The sequence below is a fragment of the Danio rerio genome, chromosome 1, assembly GCF_052040795.2.
Source record: "Danio rerio strain M-AB ecotype USA chromosome 1, GRCz13ab, whole genome shotgun sequence".
NCBI lineage: Eukaryota > Metazoa > Chordata > Actinopteri > Cypriniformes > Danionidae > Danio > Danio rerio.
This window is the reverse complement of record NC_141021.1, coordinates 17,534,357-17,557,707: the sequence shown is the minus strand read 5'-3', so window position 1 is coordinate 17,557,707 and position 23,351 is coordinate 17,534,357. Positions and strand designations below refer to the sequence as shown.

Genomic DNA, 23,351 nt, shown 5'->3' with positions numbered 1-23,351 from the left:
GACCATCAATATTTTAAATTCACTATTGTTGATCCTGGACCATCAAAATGATCAATTCACTTATGTTGATCCTGGACCATCAAGATTATAAATTCACTAATGTTGATCCTGGACCATCAAGATTTTAAATTCACAAATGTTGATCCTGGACCATCAAGATTATAAATTCACTAATGTTGATCCTGGACCATTAAGCTTAGAAATTCACTAATGTTGATCCTAGACCATCAAGTTTATCTATTCACTAATATTGATCCTGGACCATCAAGATTATTAGTTCACTAATGTTGATCCTGGACAATCAATATTATAAATTCACAATTGTTAATCCTGGACCATGAAGATTTTAAATTCACAAATGTTGATCCTGGACCATCAACATTTGAAATTCACTAAAGTTGATCCTGGACCATCAAGATGTTAAATTCACTAATGTTGATCCTGAACCATCTAGTTTGCAAAATCACTAATGTTGATCCTGGACCATCAAGATTTTAAATTCACTAATGTTGATCCTGGACCATCAAGATTTTAAATTCACTAATGTTGATACTAGACCATGAAGATTTTAAATTCACTAATGTTGATCCTGGACCATCAACATTTGAAATTCACCAATGTTGATCCTGGACCATCAAGATTTTAAATTCACTAATGTTGATCCTGGACCATCAAGTTTGCAAATTCACTAATGTTGATCCTGGACCATCAAGCTTAGAAATTCACTAATGTTGATCCTGGACCATCAAGATTATCATTTCACTACTGTTGATCCTGGACCATTAAGCTTAGAAATTCACTAATGTTGATCCTGGACCATCAAGATTATAAACTCACTAATGTTGATCCTGGACCATCAAACTTAGAAATTCACTAATGTTGATCCTGGACCATCAAGATTAGAAATTCACTAATGTTGATCCTGGACCATCAAGCTTAGAAATTCACTAATGTTGATCCTGGACCATCAAGACTAAAATTTCACTAATGTTGATCCTGGACCATCAAGTGTGTCAATTCACTATTGTTGATCCTGGACCATCAAGCTTAGAAATTCATTAATGTTGATCCTGGACCATCAAGTTAGCAAAATCACTTATGTTGATCCTTGACTATCAAGTTAGCAAATTTACTAATGTTGATCCTGGACCATCAAGACTAAAAAATTCACTAATGTTGATCCTGGACCATCAAAATGATCAATTCACTAATGTTGATCCTGGACCATCAAGCTTAGAAATTCACTAATGTTGATCCTGGACCATCAAGTGTGCAAATACACTAATGTTGATTCTGGACCATCAAGTTAGCAAATTCACTAATGTTGATCCTGGACCATCAAGATTATCAATTCTCCAATGTTAATCCTCGACGATTAAGCTTAGAAATTCTTTAATGTTGATACTGAACCATCAAGTTTGCAAATTCACGAATTTTGATCCTGCACCACCAAGATTTTAAATTCACTAATGTTGATCCTGGACCATCAAGATTATAAATTCACTAATGTTGATCCTGGACCATCAAGCTTAGAAATTCACTAATGTTGATCCTGGACCATTAAGATTATAAATCCACTAAAGTAATCCTGGACCATTAAGACTAAAAATTCACTAATGTTGATCCTGGACCATCAAGTTTGCAAATTCACTAATGATGATCCTGGACCATTAAGATTTTAAATACACTAATGTTGATCCTGGACCATCAAATGATAAATTCACTAATGTTGATCCTGGACCATCAAGCTTAGAAATTCACTAATGTTGATCCTGGACCATCAAGCTTAAAAATTCACTAATGTTGATCCTGGACCATCAAGATTATCATTTCACTAATGTTGATTCTGAACCATCAAGCTTGGAAATTCACTAATGTTGATCCTAGACCATCAAGTTTGCAAATTCAGTAATGTTGATCCTGGACCATCAAGATTATTAATTACCTAATGTTGATCCTGGACCATCAAGAATATCAATTTACTAATGTTGATCCTGGACCATCAAGCTTAGAAATTCACTAATGTTGAATCTGGACCATTAAGATTATCAATTCACTAAAGTAATCCTGGACCATTAAGACTAAAAATTCACTAATGTTGATCCTGCACCATCAAGTTTGCAAATTCACTAATGATGATCCTGGACCATTAAGATTTTAAATACACTAATGTTGATCCTGGACCATCAAGATGATAAATTCACTAATGTTGATCCTGGACCATCAAGCTTAGAAATTCACTAATGTTGATCCTGGACCATCAAGCTTAAAAATTCACTAATGTTGATCCTGGACCATCAAGATTATCATTTCACTAATGTTCATTCTGAACCATCAAGCTTGAAGATTCACTAATGTTGATCCTGGACCATCACGATTATTAATTCACTAATGTTGATCCTGGACCATCAAGATTATCAATTTACTAATGTTGATCCTGAACCATCAAGCTTAGAAATTCACTAATGTTGATCCTGGACCATTAAGATTTTAAATTCACTAATGTTGATCCTGGACCATTAAGATTATAAATTCACCAATGCTGATCCTGGACCATCAAGACTAAAAATTCACTAATGTTGATCCTGGACCATCAAGCTTAGAAATTCACTAATGTTGATCCTGGACCATCAAGATTAGAAATTCACTAATGTTGATCCTGGACCATCAAGCTTAGAAATTCACTAATGTTGATCCTGGACCATCGAGTTTGCAAATACACTAATGTTGATTCTGGACCATCAAGATTATCATTTCACTAATGTTGATCCTGGACCATCAAGATTATCATTTCACTAATGTTGATCCTGGACCATCAAGATTATCATTTCACTACTGTTGATCCTGGACCATCAAGTTTGCAAATACACTAATGTTGATTCTGGACCATCAAGATTATCATTTCACTAATGTTGATCCTGGACCATCAAGCTTAGAAATTCACTAATGTTGATCCTGGACCATCAAGATTTTAAATTCACTAATGTTGATCCTGGACCATCAAGCTTAGAAATTCACTAATGTTGATCCTGGACCATCAAGATTGTATATTCACTAATGTTGATCCTGGACCATCAAGATTTTAAATTCACTAATGTTGATCCTGGACCATTAAGCTTAGAAATTCACTAATGTTGATCCTAGACCATCAAACTTAGAAATTCACTAATGTTGATCCTGGACCATCAAGATTAGAAATTCACTAATGTTGATCCTGGACCATCAAGCTTAGAAATTCACAAATGTTGATCCTGGATGGTCCAGGATCAACATTCAACAAGACTAAAATTTCACTAATGTTGATCCTGGACCATCAAGTGTGTCAATTCACTATTGTTGATCCTGGACCATCAAGACAAAAAAAATAAAATAAAATCACTAATGTTGATCCTGGACCATCAAAATGATCAATTCACTAATGTTGATCCTGGACCATCAAGTTAGCAAAATCACTAATGTTGATCCTTGACCATCAAGTTAGCAAATTTACTAATGTTGATCCTGGACCATAAAGACTAAAAAATTCACTAATGTTGATAATGGACCATCAAAATGATCAATTCACTAATGTTGATCCTGGACCATCAAGCTTAGAAATTCACTAATGTTGATCCTGGACCATCAAGATTATCTATTCTCCAATGTTAATCCTGGACGATTAAGCTTAGAAATTCTTTAATGTTGATCCTGAACCATCAAGTTTGCAAATTCACGAATGTTGATCCTGGACCATCAAGTTTGCTAATTCACTAATGATGATCCTGGACCATCAAGATTTTAAATACACTAATGTTGATCCTGGACCATCAAGCTTAGAAATGCACTAATGTTGATCCTGGACCATCAAGTGTGCAAATTCACTGATGTTGATGCTGGACCATCAAGATTTTAAATTCACTATTGTTGATCCTGGACCATCAAAATTATCAATTCACTAATGTTGATCCTGGACCATCAAGCTTAGAAATTCACTAATGTTGATCCTGGACCATAAAGACTAAAATATTCACTAATGTTGATCCTGGACCATCAAGATTATCAATTCTCTTATGTTAATCCTGGACCATTAAGCTTAGAAATTCACTAATGTTAATCCTGGACAAACAAGATTTTAAATTCACTAATGCTGATCCTGGACCATCAAGTTTGTCAATTCACTATTGTTGATCCTGGACCATTAAGCTTAGAAATTCTTTAATGTTGATCCTGAACCATCAAGTTTGCAAATTCACCAATGTTGATCCTGGACCATCAAAATGATCAATTCACTTATGTTGATCCTGGACCATCAAGATTATAAATTTACTAATGTTGATCCTGGACCATCAAGCTTAGAAATGCACTAATGTTAATCCTGGACCATAAAGTTTGCAAATTCACTAATGTTGATGCTGGACCATCAAGATTTTAAATTCACTAATGTTGATCCTGGACCATCAAGATTATAAATTCACCAATGTTGATCCTGGACCAACAAGATTTTAAATTCACTATTGTTGATCCTGGACCATCAAAATTATCAATTCACTAATGTTGATCCTGGACCATCAAGATTATCAAGTCACTAATGTTGATCCTGGACCATCAAAACTATCAATTCACTAATGTTGATCCTGGACCATCAAGTTTGCAAATTCACTATTGTTGATCCTGGACCATCAATATTTTAAATTCACTATTGTTGATCCTGGACCATAAAAATGATCAATTCACTTATGTTGATCCTGGACCATCAAGATTACAAATTCACTAATGTTGATCCTGGACCATCACGATTATAAATTCACTAATGTTGATCCTGGACCATCAAGCTTAGAAATTCACTAATGTTGGTCCTGGACCATCAAGCTTATCATTTCACTAATGTTGATCCTGGACCATCAAGTTTATCAATTCACTAATATTGATCCTGGACCATCAAGATTATTAGTTCACTAATGTTGATCCTGGACAATCAATATTATAAATTCACAATTGTTAATCCTGGACCATGAAGATTTTAAAATCACAAATGTTGATCCTGGACCATCAACATTTGAAATTCACTAAAGTTGATCCTGGACCATCAAGATGTTAAATTCACTAATGTTGATCCTGAACCATCTAGTTTGCAAAATCACTAATGTTGATCCTGGACCATCAAGATTTTAAATTCACTAATGTTGATCCTGGACCATCAAGATTTTAAATTCACTAATGTTGATACTAGACCATCAAGATTTTAAATTCACTAATGTTGATCCTGGACCATCAAGATTTTAAATTCACAAATGTTGATCCTGGACCATCAAGATTTTAAACTCAATAATGTTGATCCTGGACCATTAAGATTAAAAATTCACTAATGATGATCCTGGACCATCAAAATGATCAATTCACTAATGTTGATCCTGGACCATCAAGACTAAAAAATTCACGAATGTTGATCCTGCACCATAAAGTTTGCTAATTCACTAATGTTGATCCTGGACCATCAACATTTGAAATTCACCAATGTTGATCCTGGACCATCAAGATTTTAAATTCACTAATGTTGATCCTGGACCATCAAGTTTGCAAATTCACTAATGTTGATCCTGGACCATCAAGCTTAGAAATTCACTAATGTTGGTCCTGGACCATCAAGATTATCATTTTACTAATGTTGATCCTGGACCATCAAGATTATCATTTCACTACTGTTGATCCTGGACCATTAAGCTTAGAAATTCACTAATGTTGATCCTGGACCATCAAGATTATAAATTTACTAATGTTGATCCTGGACCATCAAACTTAGAAATTCACTAATGTTGATCCTGGACCATCAAGATTAGAAATTCACTAATGTTGATCCTGGACCATCAAGCTTAGAAATTCACTAATGTTGATCCTGGACCATCACGTGTGTCAATTCACTATTGTTGATCCTGGACCATCAAGACAAAAATAAAAAAAATAAATTCACTAATGTTGATCCTGGACCATCAAGTTAACAAAATCACTAATGTTGATCCTTGACCATCAAGTTAGCAAATTTACTAATGTTGATCCTGGACAATCAAGACTAAAAAATTCACCAATGTTGATCCTGGACCATCAAAATGATCAATTCACTAATGTTGATCCTGGACCATCAAGCTTAGAAATTCACTAATGTTGATCCTGGACCATCAAGATTATCTATTCTCCAATGTTAATCCTGGACGATTAAGCTTAGAAATTCTTTAATGTTGATCCTGAACCATCAAGTTTGCAAATTCACGAATGTTGATCCTGGACCATCAAGTTTGCTAATTCACTAATGATGATCCTGGACCATCAAGATTTTAAATACACTAATGTTGATTCTGGACCATCAAGATTATAAAATTACTAATGTTGATCCTGGACCATCAAGCTTAGAAATGCACTAATGTTGATCCTGGACCATCAAGTGTGCAAATTCACTGATGTTGATGCTGGACCATCAAGATTTTAAATTTACTATTGTTGATCCTGGACCATCAAAATTATCAATTCACTAATGTTGATCCTGGACCATCAAGCTTAGAAATTATCTAATGTTGATCCTGGACCATAAAGACTAAAATATTCACTAATGTTGATGCTGGACCATCAAAAAGATCAATTGACTAATGTTGATAATGGACTATCAAGACTAAAAATTCACTAATGTTGATTCTGGACCATCAAGAATAAAAAAAAAATCACTAATGTTGATCCTGGACCATTAAGCTTAAAAATTCACTAATGTTGATCCTGGACCATCAAGAATAAAAAAATCACTAATGTTAATCCTGGACCATTAAGCTTAGAAATTCACTAATGTTAATCCTGGACAATCAAGATTTTAAATTCACTAATGTTGATCCTGGACCATCAAGTTTGTCAATTCACTATTGTTGATCCTGGACCATTAAGCTTAGAAATTCTTTAATGTTGATCCTGAACCATCAAGTTTGCAAATTCACCAATGTTGATCCTGGACCATCAAAATGATCAATTCACTTATGTTGATCCTGGACCATCAAGTTTGCAAATTCACTAATGATGATCCTGGACCATAAAGATTTTAAATACACTAATGTTGATCCTGGACCATCAAGATTATAAATTTACTAATGTTGATCCTGGACCATCAAGCTTAGAAATGCACTAATGTTAATCCTGGACCATAAAGTTTGCAAATTCACTAATGTTGATCCTTGACCATCAAGATTAGAAATTCACCAATGTTGATCCTGGACCAACAAGATTATCAAGTCACTAATGTTGATCCTGGACCATCAAGATTATTAATTCACTAATGTTGATCCTGGACCATCAAAACTATCAATTCACTAATGTTGATCCTGGACCATCAAGTTTGCAAATTCACTAGTGTTGATCCTGGACCATCAATATTTTAAATTCACTATTGTTGATCCTGGACCATCAAAATGATCAATTCACTTATGTTGATCCTGGACCATCAAGATTACAAATTCAATAATGTTGATCCTGGACCATCAAGATTATAAATTCACTAATGTTGATCCTGGACCATCAAGATTTTAAATTCACAAATGTTGATCCTGGACCATCAAGATTATAAATTCACTAATGTTGATCCAGGACTATCAAGATTTTAAATTCACTAATGTTGATCCTGAACCATCAAGTTTATCTATTCACTAATATTGATCCTGGACCATCAAGATTATTAGTTCACTAATGTTGATCCTGGACAATCAATATTATAAATTCACAATTGTTAATCCTGGACCATGAAGATGTTAAATTCACTAATGTTGATCCTGAACCATCTAGTTTGCAAAATCACTAATGTTGATCCTGGACCATCAAGATTTTAAATTCACTAATGTTGATACTAGACCATCAAGATTTTAAATTCACTAATGTTGATCCTGGACCATCAAGATTTTAAATTCACAAATGTTGATCCTGGACCATCAAAATGATCAATTCACTAATGTTGATCCTGGACCATCAAGACTAAAAAATTCATGAATGTTGATCCTGCACCATAATGTTTGCTAATTCACTAATGTTGATCCTGGACCATCAACATTTGAAATTCACCAATGTTGATCCTGGACCATCAATATTTTAAATTCACTAATGTTGATCCTGGACCATCAAGTTTGCAAATTCACTAATGTTTATCCTGGACCATCAAGCTTAGAAATTCACTAATGTTGATCCTGGACCATCAAGATTATAAATTCACTAATGTTGATCCTGGACCATCAAACTTAGAAATTCACTAATGTTGATCCTGGACCATCAAGATTAGAAATTCACTAATGTTGATCCTGGACCATCAAGCTTAGAAATTCACTAATGTTGATCATGGACCATCAAGACTAAAATTTCACTAATGTTGATCCTGGACCATCAAAACAATAATAAAAAAAATAAAATCACTAATGTTGATCCTGGACCATCAAAATTATCAATTCACTAATGTTGATCCTGGACCATCAAGCTTAGAAATTCATTAATGTTGATCCTGGACCATCAAGTTAGCAAAATCACTTATGTTGATCCTTGACTATCAAGTTAGCAAATTTACTAATGTTGATCCTGGACCATCAAGACTAAAAAATTCACTAATGTTGATCCTGGACCATCAAAATGATCAATTCACTAATGTTGATCCTGGACCATCAAGCTTAGAAATTCACTAATGTTGATCCTGAACCATCAAGATTATCTATTCTCCAATGTTAATCCTGGACGATTAAGCTTAGAAATTATTTAATGTTGATCCTGAACCATCAAGTTTGCTAATTCACTAATGATGATCCTGGACCATCAAGATTATAAAATTACTAATGTTGATCCTGGACCATCAAGCTTAGAAATGCACTAATGTTGATCCTGGACCATCAAGTGTGCAAATTCACTGATGTTGATGCTGGACCATCAAGATTTTAAATTCACTATTGTTGATCCTGGACCATCAAAATTATCAATTCACTAATGTTGATCCTGGACCATCAAGCTTAGAAATTCACTAATGTTGATGCTGGACCATCAAAAAGATCAATTGACTAATGTTGATAATGGACTATCAAGACTAAAAATTCACTAATGTTGATCCTGGACCATCAAAATGATCAATTCACTTATGTTGATCCTGGACCATCAAGTTTGCAAATTCACTAATGATGATCCTGGACCATAAAGATTTTAAATACACTAATGTTGATCCTGGACCATCAAGATTATAAATTTACTAATGTTGATCCCGGACCATCAAGCTTAGAAATGCACTAATGTTAATCCTGGACCATAAAGTTTGCAAATTCACTAATGTTGATCCTTGACCATCAAGATTATAAATTCACCAATGTTGATCCTGGACCAACAAGATTTTAAATTCACTATTGTTGATCCTGGACCATCAAAATTATCAATTCACTAATGTTGATCCTGGACCATCAAGATTATCAAGTCACTAATGTTGATCCTGGACCATCAAGATTATTAATTCACTAATGTTGATCCTGGACCATCAAAACTATCAATTCACTAATGTTGATCCTGGACCATCAAGTTTGCAAATTCACTAGTGTTGATCCTGGACCATCAATATTTTAAATTCACTATTGTTGATCCTGGACCATCAAAATGATCAATTCACTTATGTTGATCCTGGACCATCAAGATTATAAATTCACTAATGTTGATCCTGGACCATCAAGATTTTAAATTCACAAATGTTGATCCTGGACCATCAAGATTATAAATTCACTAATGTTGATCCTGGACCATCAAGATTTTAAATTCACTAATGTTGATCCTGGACCATCAAGTTTATCTATTCACTAATATTGATCCTGGACCATCAAGATTATTAGTTCACTAATGTTGATCCTGGACAATCAATATTATAAATTCACAATTGTTAATCCTGGACCATGAAGATTTTAAATTCACAAATGTTGATCCTGGACCATCAACATTTGAAATTCACTAAAGTTGATCCTGGACCATCAAGATGTTAAATTCACTAATGTTGATCCTGAACCATCTAGTTTGCAAAATCACTAATGTTGATCCTGGACCATCAAGATTTTAAATTCACTAATGTTGATCCTGGACCATCAAGATTTTAAATTCACTAATGTTGATACTAGACCATGAAGATTTTAAATTCACTAATGTTGATCCTGGACCATCAACATTTGAAATTCACCAATGTTGATCCTGGACCATCAAGATTTTAAATTCACTAATGTTGATCCTGGACCATCAAGTTTGCAAATTCACTAATGTTGATCCTGGACCATCAAGCTTAGAAATTCACTAATGTTGATCCTGGACCATCAAGATTATCATTTCACTACTGTTGATCCTGGACCATTAAGCTTAGAAATTCACTAATGTTGATCCTGGACCATCAAGATTATAAACTCACTAATGTTGATCCTGGACCATCAAACTTAGAAATTCACTAATGTTGATCCTGGACCATCAAGATTAGAAATTCACTAATGTTGATCCTGGACCATCAAGCTTAGAAATTCACTAATGTTGATCCTGGACCATCAAGACTAAAATTTCACTAATGTTGATCCTGGACCATCAAGTGTGTCAATTCACTATTGTTGATCCTGGACCATCAAGATTAGAAATTCATTAATGTTGATCCTGGACCATCAAGTTAGCAAAATCACTTATGTTGATCCTTGACTATCAAGTTAGCAAATTTACTAATGTTGATCCTGGACCATCAAGACTAAAAAATTCACTAATGTTGATCCTGGACCATCAAAATGATCAATTCACTAATGTTGATCCTGGACCATCAAGCTTAGAAATTCACTAATGTTGATCCTGGACCATCAAGATTATCTATTCTCCAATGTTAATCCTGGACGATTAAGCTTAGAAATTCTTTAATGTTGATCCTGAACCATCAAGTTTGCTAATTCACTAATGATGATCCTGGACCATCAAGATTATAAAATTACTAATGTTGATCCTGGACCATCAAGTGTGCAAATTCACTGATGTTGATGCTGGACCATCAAGATTTTAAATTCACTATTGTTGATCCTGGACCATCAAAATTATCAATTCACTAATGTTGATCCTGGACCATCAAGCTTAGAAATTCACTAATGTTGATGCTGGACCATCAAAAAGATCAATTGACTAATGTTGATAATGGACTATCAAGACTAAAAATTCACTAATGTTGATCCTGGACCATCAAGAATAAAAAAATCACTAATGTTGATCCTGGACCATTAAGCTTAAAAATTCACTAATGTAGATCCTGGACCATCAAGATTATCATTTCTCTCATGTTAATCCTGGACCATTAAGCTTAGAAATTCACTAATGTTAATCCTGGACAATCAAGATTTTAAATTCACTAATGTTGATCCTGGACCATCAAGTTTGCAAATTCACTAATGTTGATCCTTGACCATCAAGATAATAAATTTACCAATGTTGATCCTGGACCAACAAGATTTTAAATTCACTATTGTTGATCCTGGACCATCAAAATTATCAATTCACTAATGTTGATCCTGGACCATCAAGATTATCAAGTCACTAATGTTGATCCTGGACCATCAAGATTATTAATTCACTAATGTTGATCCTGGACCATCAAAACTATCAATTCACTAATGTTGATCCTGGACCATCAAGTTTATCAATTCACTAATATTGATCCTGGACCATCAAGATTATTAGTTCACTAATTTTGATCCTGGACAATCAAGATTATAAATTCACAATTGTTAATCCTGGACCATTAAGATTTTAAATTCACAAATGTTGATCCTGGACCATCAACATTTGAAATTCACTAAAGTTGATCCTGGACCATCAAGATTTTAAATTCACTAATCTTGATCCTGGACCATCAACATTTGAAATTCACCAATGTTGATCCTGGACCATCAAGATTTTGAATTCACTAATGTTGATCCTGGACCATCAAGTTTGCAAATTCACTAATGTTGATCCTGGACCATCAAGATTTTTAATTCACTAATGTTGATCCTGGAACATCAAGATTTTAAATTCACTAATGTTGATCCTGGACCATCAAGATTATAAATTCACTAATGTTGATCCTGGACCATCAATATTATAAATTCACTAATGTTGATCCTGGACCATCAAGATTATCAATTCACTAATATTGATCCTGGACCATCAAGAAAATAATTCACTAATGTTGATCCTGGACAATCAATATTATAAATTCACAATTGTTAATCCTGGACTATGAAGATTTTAAATTCACAGATGTTGATCCTGGACCATCAAAATTTGAAATTCACTAATGTTGATCCTGGACCATCAAGATTTTAAATTCAATAAAGTTGATCCTGAACCATCTAGTTTGCAAAATAACTAATGTTGATCCTGGACCATCAAGATTTTAAATTCACTAATGCTGATCCTGACCCGTCAAGTTTGAAAATTCACTTATGATGATCCTGGACCATCAAGATTTTAAATTCACTAATGTTGATACTAGACCATCAAGATTTTAAATTCACTAATAATGATCCTGGAAGATTAAGCTTAGAAATTCACTAATGTTGATCCTGGACTATCAAGATTATAAATTTACTAATGTTGATCCTGGACATTCACATTTATAATTTCACTAATGTTGAACCTGGACCATCAAAATTATCAATTCACTAATGTTGATCCTGGACCATTAAGCTTAGAAATTCACTAATGTTGATACTGAACCATCAAGTTTGCAAATTCACTAATGTTGATCCTGGACCATCAAGATTATAAATTCACTAATGTTGATCCTGGACCATCAAGATTTTAAACTCACTAATGTTGATCCTGGACCATCAAGACTAAAAAATTCACGAATGTTGATCCTGCACCATAAAGTTTGCTTATTCACTAATGTTGATCCTGGACCATCAAGATTTTAAATTCACTAATGTTGATCCTGGACCATCAAGTTTGCAAATTCACTTATGTTGATCCTGGACCATCAAGCTTATCATTTCACTAATGTTGATCCTGGACCATCAAGTTTATCAATTCACTAATATTGATCCTGGACCATCAAGATTATTAATTCACTAATGCTGATCCTGGACCATCAAGATTTTAAATTCACTAATGCTGATCCTGACCCGTCAAGTTTGAAAATTCACTTATGATGATCCTGGACCATCAAGATTTTAAATTCACTAATGTTGATACTAGACCATCAAGATTTTAAATTCACTAATGTTGATCCTGGACCATGAAGATTATAAATTCACTAATGTTGATCCTGGACCATCAAGATTTTAAACTCACTAATGTTGATCCTGGACCATCAAGACTAAAAAATTCACTAATGATGATCCTGGACCATCAAAATGATCAATTCACTAATGTTGATCCTGGACCATCAAGACTAAAAAATTCACGAATGTTGATCCTGGACCATAAAGATTTTAAATTCACTAATGTTGATCCTGGACCATCAAGTTTGCAAATTCACTAATGTTGATCCTGGACCATCAAGTTTGCAAATTTACAAATGTTGATCCTGGACCATCAAGATTTTTAATTCACTAATGTTGATCCTGGAACATCAAGATTTTAAATTCACTAATGTTTATTCTGGACCATCAAGCTTAGAAATTCACTAATGTGGATCCTGGACATCAAGATTTTAAATTCACTATTGTTGATCCTGGACCAATAAGATTATTAATTCTCTAATGTTGATCCTGGACCATCAAGATTATCAATTCACTAATGTTGATCCTGGACCATCAAGATTTTAAATACACTAATGTTGATCCTGGACCATCAAGATTATTAATTCACTTATGTTGATCCTGAACCATAAAGATTATCATTTCACTAATGTTGATTCTGAACCATCAAGCTTGGAAATTCACTAAAGTTGATCCTAGACCATCAAGTTTGCAAATTCACTAATGTTGATCCTGGACCATTAATATTTTAAATTCACTATTGTTGATCCTGGACCATCAAGATTATTAATTCACTAATGTTGATCCTGAACCATCAAGATTATCAATTTACTAATGTTGATCCTGGACCATCAAGCTTAGAAATTCACTAATGCTGATCCTGGACCATCAAGACTAAAAATTCACTAATGTTAATCCTGGACCATCAAGTTTATCAATTCACTAATGTTGATCCTGGACCATCAAGCTTAGAAATTCACTAATGTTGATCCTGGACCATCAAGACTAAAATATTCACTAATGTTGATCCTGGACCATCAAGACTAAAATATTCACTAATGTTGATGCTGGACCATCAAGATTTTAAATTCACTAATGTTGATCCTGGACCATCAAGATTTAAAATTCACTAATGTTGATCCTGGACCATCAAGCTTAGAAATTCACTAATGTTGATCCTGGACCATCAAGATTATAAATTCACTAATGTTGATCCTGGACCATCAAGCTTAGAAATTCACTAATGTTGATCCTGGACCATCAAGTTTGCAAGTACACTAATGTTGAATCTGGACCATCAAGATTATCATTTTAATAATGTTGATCCTGGACCATCAAGATTATCATTTCACTAATGTTGATCCTGGACCATCAAGTTTGCAAATTCACTAATGTTGATCCTGGACCATCAAGATTATCAATTCAATATTGTTAATCCTGGACCATCAAGCTTAGAAATTCACTAATGTTGATCCTGGACCATCAAGACTAAAATTTCATTAATGTTGATCCTGGACCATCAAGTGTGTCAATTCACTATTGTTGATCCTGGACCATCAAGACAAAAAAAAAATCACTAATGTTGATCCTGTACCATCAAGTTAGCAAATTCACTAATGTTGATCCTGGACCATCAAGACTAAAAAATTTACTAATGTTGATCCTGGACCATCAAAATCATCAATTCACTAATGTTGATCCTGGACCATCAAGCTTAGAAATTCACTAATGTTGATCCTGGACCATCAAGATTTTAAATTCACTCATGTTGATCCTGGACCATCAAGTTTGCAAATTCACTAAAGTTGATGCTGGACCATCAAGATTATAAGTTCACCAATGTTGATCCTGGACCATCAAGATTTTAAATTCACTATTGTTGATCCTGGACCATCAAAATTATCAATTCACTAATGTTGATCCTGGACCATCAAGATTATTAATTCACTAATGTTGATCCTGGACCATCAAGTTTTTAAATTCACTATTGTTGATCCTGGACCATCAAATTTATCAATTCACTAATGTTGATCCTCGACCATCAAAATTATAAATTCACTATTGTTGATCCTACACCGTCAAAATTTTCAATTCATTAATGTTGATCCTGGACCATCAAGATTATCAAGTCACTAAAGTTGATCCTGGACCATCAAAATTATTAATTCACTAATGTTGATCCTGGACCATCAAGTTTGCAAATTCACTATTGTTGATCCTGGACCATCAATATTTTAAATTCACTATTGTTGATCTTGGACCATCAAGATTATTAATTCACTAATGTTGATCCTAGACCATCAAAACTATCAATTCACTAATGTTGATCCTGGACCATCAAGATTTTAAATTCACTAATGTTGATCCTGGACCATGAAGTTTTTAAATTCACTATTGATGATCCTGGACCATCAAATTTATCAATTCACTAATGTTGATCCTGGACCATCAAGATTATCAATTCACTAATGTTGATCCTGGACCATCAAAATTATGAATTCACTATTGTTGATCCTAGACCATAAAAATTTTCAATTCACTAATGTTGATCCTGGACCATCAAGATTATCTAGTCACTAATGTTGATCCTGGACCATCAAAATTATTAATTCACTAATGTTGATCCTGGACCATCAAGTTTGCAAATTCACCATTGTTGATCCTGGACCATCAATATTTTAAATTCACTATTGTTGATCCTGGACCATCAAATTTATCAATTCACTAATGTTGATCCTGGACCATCAAGATTATCAATTCACTAATAATGATCCTCGACCATCAAAATTATCAATTCACTAATGTTGATCCTGGACCATTAAGACTAAAAATTCACTAATGTTGATCCTGGACCATCAAGATTATCATTTCACTAATGTTGATCCTGGACCATCAAGTTTGCAAATTCACTAATGTTGATCCTGGACCATCAATATTATCGATTCACTAATGTTATCCTGGACCATCAAGATTATCAATTCAATAATGTTAATCCCGGACCATCAAGCTTAGAAATTCAAAAATGTTGATACTGGACCATCAAGACTAAAAAATTCACTAATGTTGATCCTGGACCGTCAAAATGATCAATTCACTAATGTTGATCCTGGACCATCAAGTTTAGAAATTCACTAATGTTGATCCTGGACCATCAAGATTTTAAATTCACTAATGTTGATCCTGGACCATCAAGTTTGCAAATTCACTAAAGTTGATCCTGGACCATCAAGATTATAAATGCACTAATGTTGATCCTGGACCATCAAGTTTGCAAATTCACTAAAGTTGATCCTGGACCATCAAGATTATAAATGCACCAATGTTGATCCTGGACCATCTAGATTTTAAATTCACTATTGTTGATCCTGGACCATCAAAATTATCAATTCACTAATGTTGATCCTGAACCATCAAGATTATCAAGTCACTAATGTTGATCCTGGACCATCAAGATTATTAATTCACTAATGTTGATCCTGGACCATCAAGATTTTAAATTCACTAATGTTGATCCTGGACCATCAAGTTTGCAAATTCACTATTGTAGATCCTGGACCATCAATATTTTAAATTCACTATTGTTGATCCTGGACCATCAAATTTATCAAGTCACTAATGTTGATCCTGGACCATCAAGATTATCAATTCACTAATGATGCTCCTCGACCATCAAAATTATAAATTCACTATTGTTGATCCTGGACCATTAAGACTAAAAATTCACTAATGTTGATCCTGGACCATCAACCTTAGAAATTCACTAATGTTGATCCTGGACCATCAAGTTTGCAAATTCACTTATCTTGATCCTGGACCATCAAGATTATCAATTCACTAATGTTGATCCTGGACCATCAAGTTTGCAAATTCACTAATGTTGATCCTGGACCATCAAAATTATCAATTCACTAATGTTGATCCTGCACATCAAGCTTAGAAATTCACTAATGTGTATCCTGGACCATCAAGTTTGCAAATTCACTAATTTAGATCCTGGACCATCAAGACTAAAAATTCACTAACGTTGATCCTGGACCATCAAGATTATCAATTCCCTAATGTTGATCCTAGACCATCAAGACTAAAAATTCACTAATGTTGATCCTGGACCATCAAGACTAAAAATTCACTAATGTTGATCCTGGACTATCAAGTTTGTTACATTGCAAAATTTATTTTAATTCAAATTTATTACATCGCAAAATCACTAATGTTGATTCTGGACCATCACATTTTTAGATTCCCTAATGCTGATCCTGAAATAGCAAGTTAATAAATACACTAACACTGATGCTGGATCATTAAGATTATAAATTCACCAATGTTTATCCTGGACCATCAAATATATAAATTCCTTATTGTTGATCCTGGACAAAACAAATTCACTAAAAATGGTCCTGGACCATCAAACTTAAAAATTCCCTTGTGTTCATGCTGGATCATCAAAAATATGAATTCACTAATGTTGATTTTGGACCATCAAGTTTATTAAATCACTACTGTTGATCTTGGACCATCAATTTTTTAAATAATTTAAGTTGATCCTGGACCGGCAACACAGTGGCACAGTAGGTAGTGCTGTCACCTCACACCAAGAAGGTCGCTGGTTCGAGCTTAGGCTGGGTCAGTTTGCATTTTCTCCCTGCATTTTCCCTGCATTCGCGTGGGTTTCTTCCCGGTGCTCCGGGTTTCCCCACAGTCCAAAGACATGCTGTACAGGTGAATTGGTTAGGTCCATCAATTTTTTATTCGCTAAAGTTGGTACTGCACGATCAAATTTATAAATTTACTAAAACTTTTGAGGATGCCAAATGTGGGCATTCCATCAATAAAGCAACAATAAATTCATAAATACAAAAATGCTGATAATCTATCTAATGGATTAATATTCCCCTATAAAGCATTGCAGGCATCTATAGATGCAAGAGCGTGTGATTATATGATAAAGCTTCCTTCATAAACGCCAACTTTTTATTGTGCAAATTGCAGCAGAATAGCTATGTATCAAGCTTGTGTTAAATTAATGTGCATGTTCTGTGTCATAAAGACTTTCTTCTCTATAATTTACTTCTGGAAAGTGTGACATTTCATTACATGGAAAATAGACGGGGAGCTATTTTCCATTTGATTGTTCTTGCTGCTTTTTAAAATGTAATTCCTGAAGTTGTCAGACTCTGACAAATTAGAAGTTGAAACCATCTGAGCATGCGTGTGAAAGATTAGATCTGCACAGGCACAAAATAGAGTAAAGTTATCAGGAACACTTGTCTTTTCTGAAATTAAATTTTTTATTTATTTTTTTAATTACAAACCTATTTTACAAGATTATTATTAATTGATTACCATGAACAAGGTCACCCCATCTTTTGTTCTTTTTTTCAGTCATAAAGAGCACCTTGCAGCTCATAAGTATTATATTTTTATCGCTTTGAGCATAATTAAAAATGTTAATTATTTCCATTTATGTTTTGCATATAATCTTCATGTGGTGATTGATGAAACAGTTTGTGAATATATAAGGTCTCCACATAATTAAATGCTATTTTTTAGTAGTTTCGAACATCCTGAAAATTGTTCCAACAAGTCTAGTTCCAACTAAACTTTTGTATCTGTCTGTAAACAGCATCTAACAACATAGTTGTAGTTAAGCTTAAAAAGGATTTGGTTTGGTTCACTTCACAACTATAAAAAAATCTGTTATTGGTAGATTTTGCCTTTGCAGCAGCCTCTGTATAAAACAAATTGCTGATGAAATCCATGCAAATGCGAGATTAAAACGTAAAAGCTATATTTTCACCTGTTGAAAGACATCAGCTCCCTCATCGTAATCCACAACTGTGAAGAACAGTTTGTTAGAGAAGGCTGAAGAGTACCGCCACGAGTTTGCCAGCACCTGATATTCCTCATTAGCTTGCCTGTGAGAGAGAAAAAGAGAGAGACATTTTCATACGCAGAAAGACAGACAGAGAGAGTGAAAGATTACTCATTAACAGAAAGCCAGCAAACAAAAAGAAGCCAACAAGAAGGACTTCATTACAGGAGTGTCATCTCGCTGTTACTTATTACAGTGATTGGTGTTTATTCCACACTGGGTGGACAGCATAAAGACAATGAGAGGGGAAAAAGAGACAAGGCTGCTAATTAGGTATCTGTCCTTTCACAGACACAACAAAGATGTCCATCTGCCAGTTCCAGAGCATTATCCCTGTGATGTTCAACTTAAATAAATAAACAAATAAAAGAAATGTTCCCACAATATACTGGCACAGACAAAACACAAATCTGGTGAACTTTAATTTCACACTGCTCATAAGCTCCTTTCCAAAGGCTCACAATGCAAAAATTATACATGCATACATACTGTACATACTGTACATACATACATATACATAGATACATACATACAGTTAGAGTCAGAATTATTAGAATTATAAATGATGACAGTAAATAATATTTTACTAGATTATTACGTTTCTATACAGCTTAAAGTGACATTTAAAGGCTTAACTATATTGATTAGGTTAACTAGGTAGGTTAGTTCTGTCGACTATCGAAAAAAATATAGCTTAAAGGGGCTAATAAATGTGTCCTTAAAATGTTTTTTTTTTTTTAAATAAAAAAACAGTTTTTATTCTAGCCGAAATAAAACAAATAAGACTTTTTCCAAAAGAAAAAAAAAAAATATATATATATATATATATATATATATATATTATCAAACATACTGTGATTTATTATTATTATTATTATTTTTTGCTCTGTTAAATATCATTTAGAAAATATGTAAAAATAAATAATTAAATAAATAAAAATCACAGTATGTTTGATAATAATAATAATGATAAGAAAACAAATGGGGGGCAAATAATTCTGACTTCAACTGTATATTACAATTTCTAATAATGTGTTTTATGATTTATAAACATTTCTTATTTCATTTTCCGATATACATTCATTTCGATATACATTCATAATATTTTTTTTAGACATATAAACATTTTTCGATAATATTCATATAGCAGTGCTTTGAGTAGGATAATGTGTTTATACAAGTATGACGGCATAAATGTATAAATAAAAAAAAAATAAATCATCCACAGAACGTCTCAAAAACCTTTATGTGTAAGGAACTACTTTCTTCCGCCAAATATTTACATCAATAGTATTTGTTAATTCAAAAACTTGTTGAACATGCTGAATATTTTTCACCTCACACAAAGTTTCTACTCGGGTGGAATTATTTGAACTAAGGGTGTACTTTAAGGGTGCGATAGTGTTCCCTCCCCTCTCACCCTCAGCCTGCACTCACTGCATTTTTTGCCTTCTGTGTCAGAGCATGCTTACATTATCGATGATGCGACTGTTTAGTTTAACAGAACAGAAGCGATCTAGCTCCATACAATAGAGATTGTTTCAATTATGTTGTTTTGTATTATTTTAAGTGGTTTGATATGCAGTGACACAGGCAAATCTTTTGCTGAACTGATCCACCACTTCTAACGCACCTAAATGTTCATCAAAGTCATCATGCTGCACGTACTAGGAGGTTTGCTGAAGGTAGCAGCTGTCGTGCAGCGGGGGGTTTGGATCTTTAATAAACTATGGCAGTTCCCGCTCATTGTAATATAAGAATGATTAATAAATCCATATGGAATAGTCCCTTTCGGGTGACGTCGGTTCTTGATTTTCACGCTCAGGCAGGGTTGTACTCACACTACAAGCGTACCACGCAAAGCCGTACCACGCAAACCACGCTCTGGCACACCTCTTCAGACCGGGCCAGGGACAGCCAACTGAACTGCGCCTGGACCTGATTCAGAGCACTTACACTTGTCAGTCGAACCGGGAAATAAGGGTCAAACGTGCATGGGCACAGTTCCACAGCCTAGTGTGAGTACACCCTAAGTTATGTAGTACAAGTTAATAGATGTGAATTCCACGTCTATGGCAAAAACGTTGAGCCTTCTGTATCATTCACACCACGAGGCAATAATTCACCACTATTTGCCCATTTGCATTGCCTCTAAATATTTAATTCCATTTTTGGTTTGAACCTAGCTTTAGAACTATAGTTCAATTCAATTCATGTTTATTTATATACCATTTTTACAATGCAGATTGTGTCAAAGCAGCTTAAAATAAAAGTTCTAGTACATTGAAACTGTGTCAGTCCAGTTTTCAGAGTTGAAGTTTAGTTTAGTTCAGCGTGGTTTAATTTTCACTGCTGAAAGTCCAAACACTAAAGTGCAAATCCATCAATGCGCAGCTCTACAAGTCTAAAACCAAGCAAGCTAGTGGCGAGGAACAAAACCTTACCAATTGATGAAAGTGAAAAAAACCTAGAGAGAAACCAGGCTCAGTTAGGCACGACTATTTCTTCTCTGGCCAAACTTCTTGCGTAAAGCTGCAGTCTAGGCACTGGAGAAAACTGTACATCCATTGTGGAGAAGCTGCAGGTGTGAGAAGGTCTAATAGTCTCTGAATTATTTTATTTATTTATTTTTTTTGCATCATAAAGAGAATTGTAATGCCTCAGTTATGACTAGACATACAGGATCTTGCTCACTAATCAAGATTATAATGCCAAATATAAAAAAAAAAATAAAACAAATCTACAGAGATCTTCTGTAATTATTTGCCACATCCAGGTATTCACATACATTAACCCCATAAAAACCCAAGTGAAGCAAATACTAGATACAAACACACAATCATAGAAGCAGAAATACAGTTTAAAAAATACAAAAAAAGAGAGATTGACTTAGAGCGTGATTTACATTGCTTTGTAGCAGTAGTTTAAAATGCTTGTTGAGGAAAGTCTTTGCACACTAAAGCCTGAACTAATTATTATATAGTCTTGGTCACCATTTAATGATGGAGCAATGTAACATCAACTTCCAATCACTACCTCATGCTGTGGTTTTATTTTATTTTATTTTTTTTACATAAGCTGCAAAATTTATCAGATGAGTCAAATCTATGTGTTCTGAAGCAAATAATATTACTGCAACCAAATATTGCCTTTATAAATACACTAAATTAACTATATTCAACAATAATTTGAGTAATTCACACTGCACCACACCAACGCACACACACACAAACACAACAACATACACACACACACAAACACACACACACGCACGCACGCACGCACACTCACACACACACAAAGTTGCAATTGTCACATTTATACTTGTAGGAAAACTGAATATACCTTTGAACTCCAATAGCAGAACATTTTAACTGCTGGGAAACATGGAAGAAGCAAAGAAATGTCATATTTTTGCAAAAACGTTGCCAAAGGCACCCATTTTTATGAGCCTGGATTGTCCATTTCAATGCCTTCTGTTACAAGAAAATTCAGATAGCAGACACTCTCACTAGTATGACTACTAGGATTCCCAATCCCCTCGGGCTCTGTTAATGAATTGACAGATGTCCTGTGTTAATAACTATATGCTAAAATGGTTTGGGAGACAAATTTCTTTCAAATAGCGCTAAAGAAACACGCAGTTTACAGATTAAAGGCATCCAGTTTAAAGACTTGTTACATGCATCAATAAACTAAATGCATCCATAAACATCTATAAAGCAGGGCACTCTGCAGGTGGTAAAAACAAACACGTTTAAATATGCATGATTATACACATTAATGTTTCATGTTTTGCTGAGTGTCCGTTTTCAAAAAAGCAAGAGCCGAGCTGAAGTTAAGTGATCTGTCATTGAGACTTTACCGCAGTCAAAAGTGCTCAAGAGAGCGAAGTCCTTTGGGACTACAGTAAAATGGCATTTCATGAATACCTTTGAGGAGAAGATAATACGCTCATCATTGACTTTTGGAATAATATTAAAATGAACAGAACGAAATATTGGAATACTGATATTAAATCAAACAAAATGGCATACGGTTTACATGCTTCACTGCATCTTTACCTCAAAGGCCCCATATAGTGTGAACTTTTGTGTCCTCCACAAATAAAATGTAAGATTTTTCCCCAATGTATTTAAGATATTAAGAGACTTTTAAACCTTTTAGTTCCGAAAATAAAATGTATGACATCTAAAAACTTTTAAGAAGCCCTGGACAAATATAGGAACGTAAGTGTGTGCGGTAAAAGTACTAGAATACAGTATATAGGCTTA

At 34.1% G+C, this 23,351-nt stretch overlaps 1 protein-coding gene and 3 long non-coding RNA genes across 4 annotated transcripts in view; all 4 read right to left on the bottom strand.

Annotated features, from left to right (window-relative positions):
* LOC147846759 (uncharacterized) overlaps positions 1–23,351 on the bottom strand; it is a 1,232,122-nt gene that overhangs the window by 763,732 nt on the left and 445,039 nt on the right. The window lies entirely within an intron of this gene.
* The window catches only part of tusc3 (tumor suppressor candidate 3), a 195,535-nt gene that overhangs the window by 105,247 nt on the left and 66,937 nt on the right, over positions 1–23,351 (bottom strand). Inside the window, 1 exon segment of the mRNA NM_001020560.2 lies at positions 19,003–19,120. Within this exon segment, the coding sequence (NP_001018396.1) occupies positions 19,003–19,120 (118 nt within the window).
* Positions 4,592–8,381, bottom strand: LOC148679744 (uncharacterized). The gene is made up of 3 exons (XR_015941912.1): positions 8,139–8,381; positions 5,207–5,638; positions 4,592–5,168 (listed from the first exon to the last, which is right to left on the bottom strand). It is a non-coding gene; the product is annotated as an uncharacterized LOC148679744 (long non-coding RNA).
* On the bottom strand, positions 10,150–14,763 carry LOC147846766 (uncharacterized). The gene is made up of 4 exons (XR_015476484.2): positions 13,816–14,763; positions 12,667–13,703; positions 11,113–12,554; positions 10,150–10,815 (listed from the first exon to the last, which is right to left on the bottom strand). It is a non-coding gene; the product is annotated as an uncharacterized LOC147846766 (long non-coding RNA).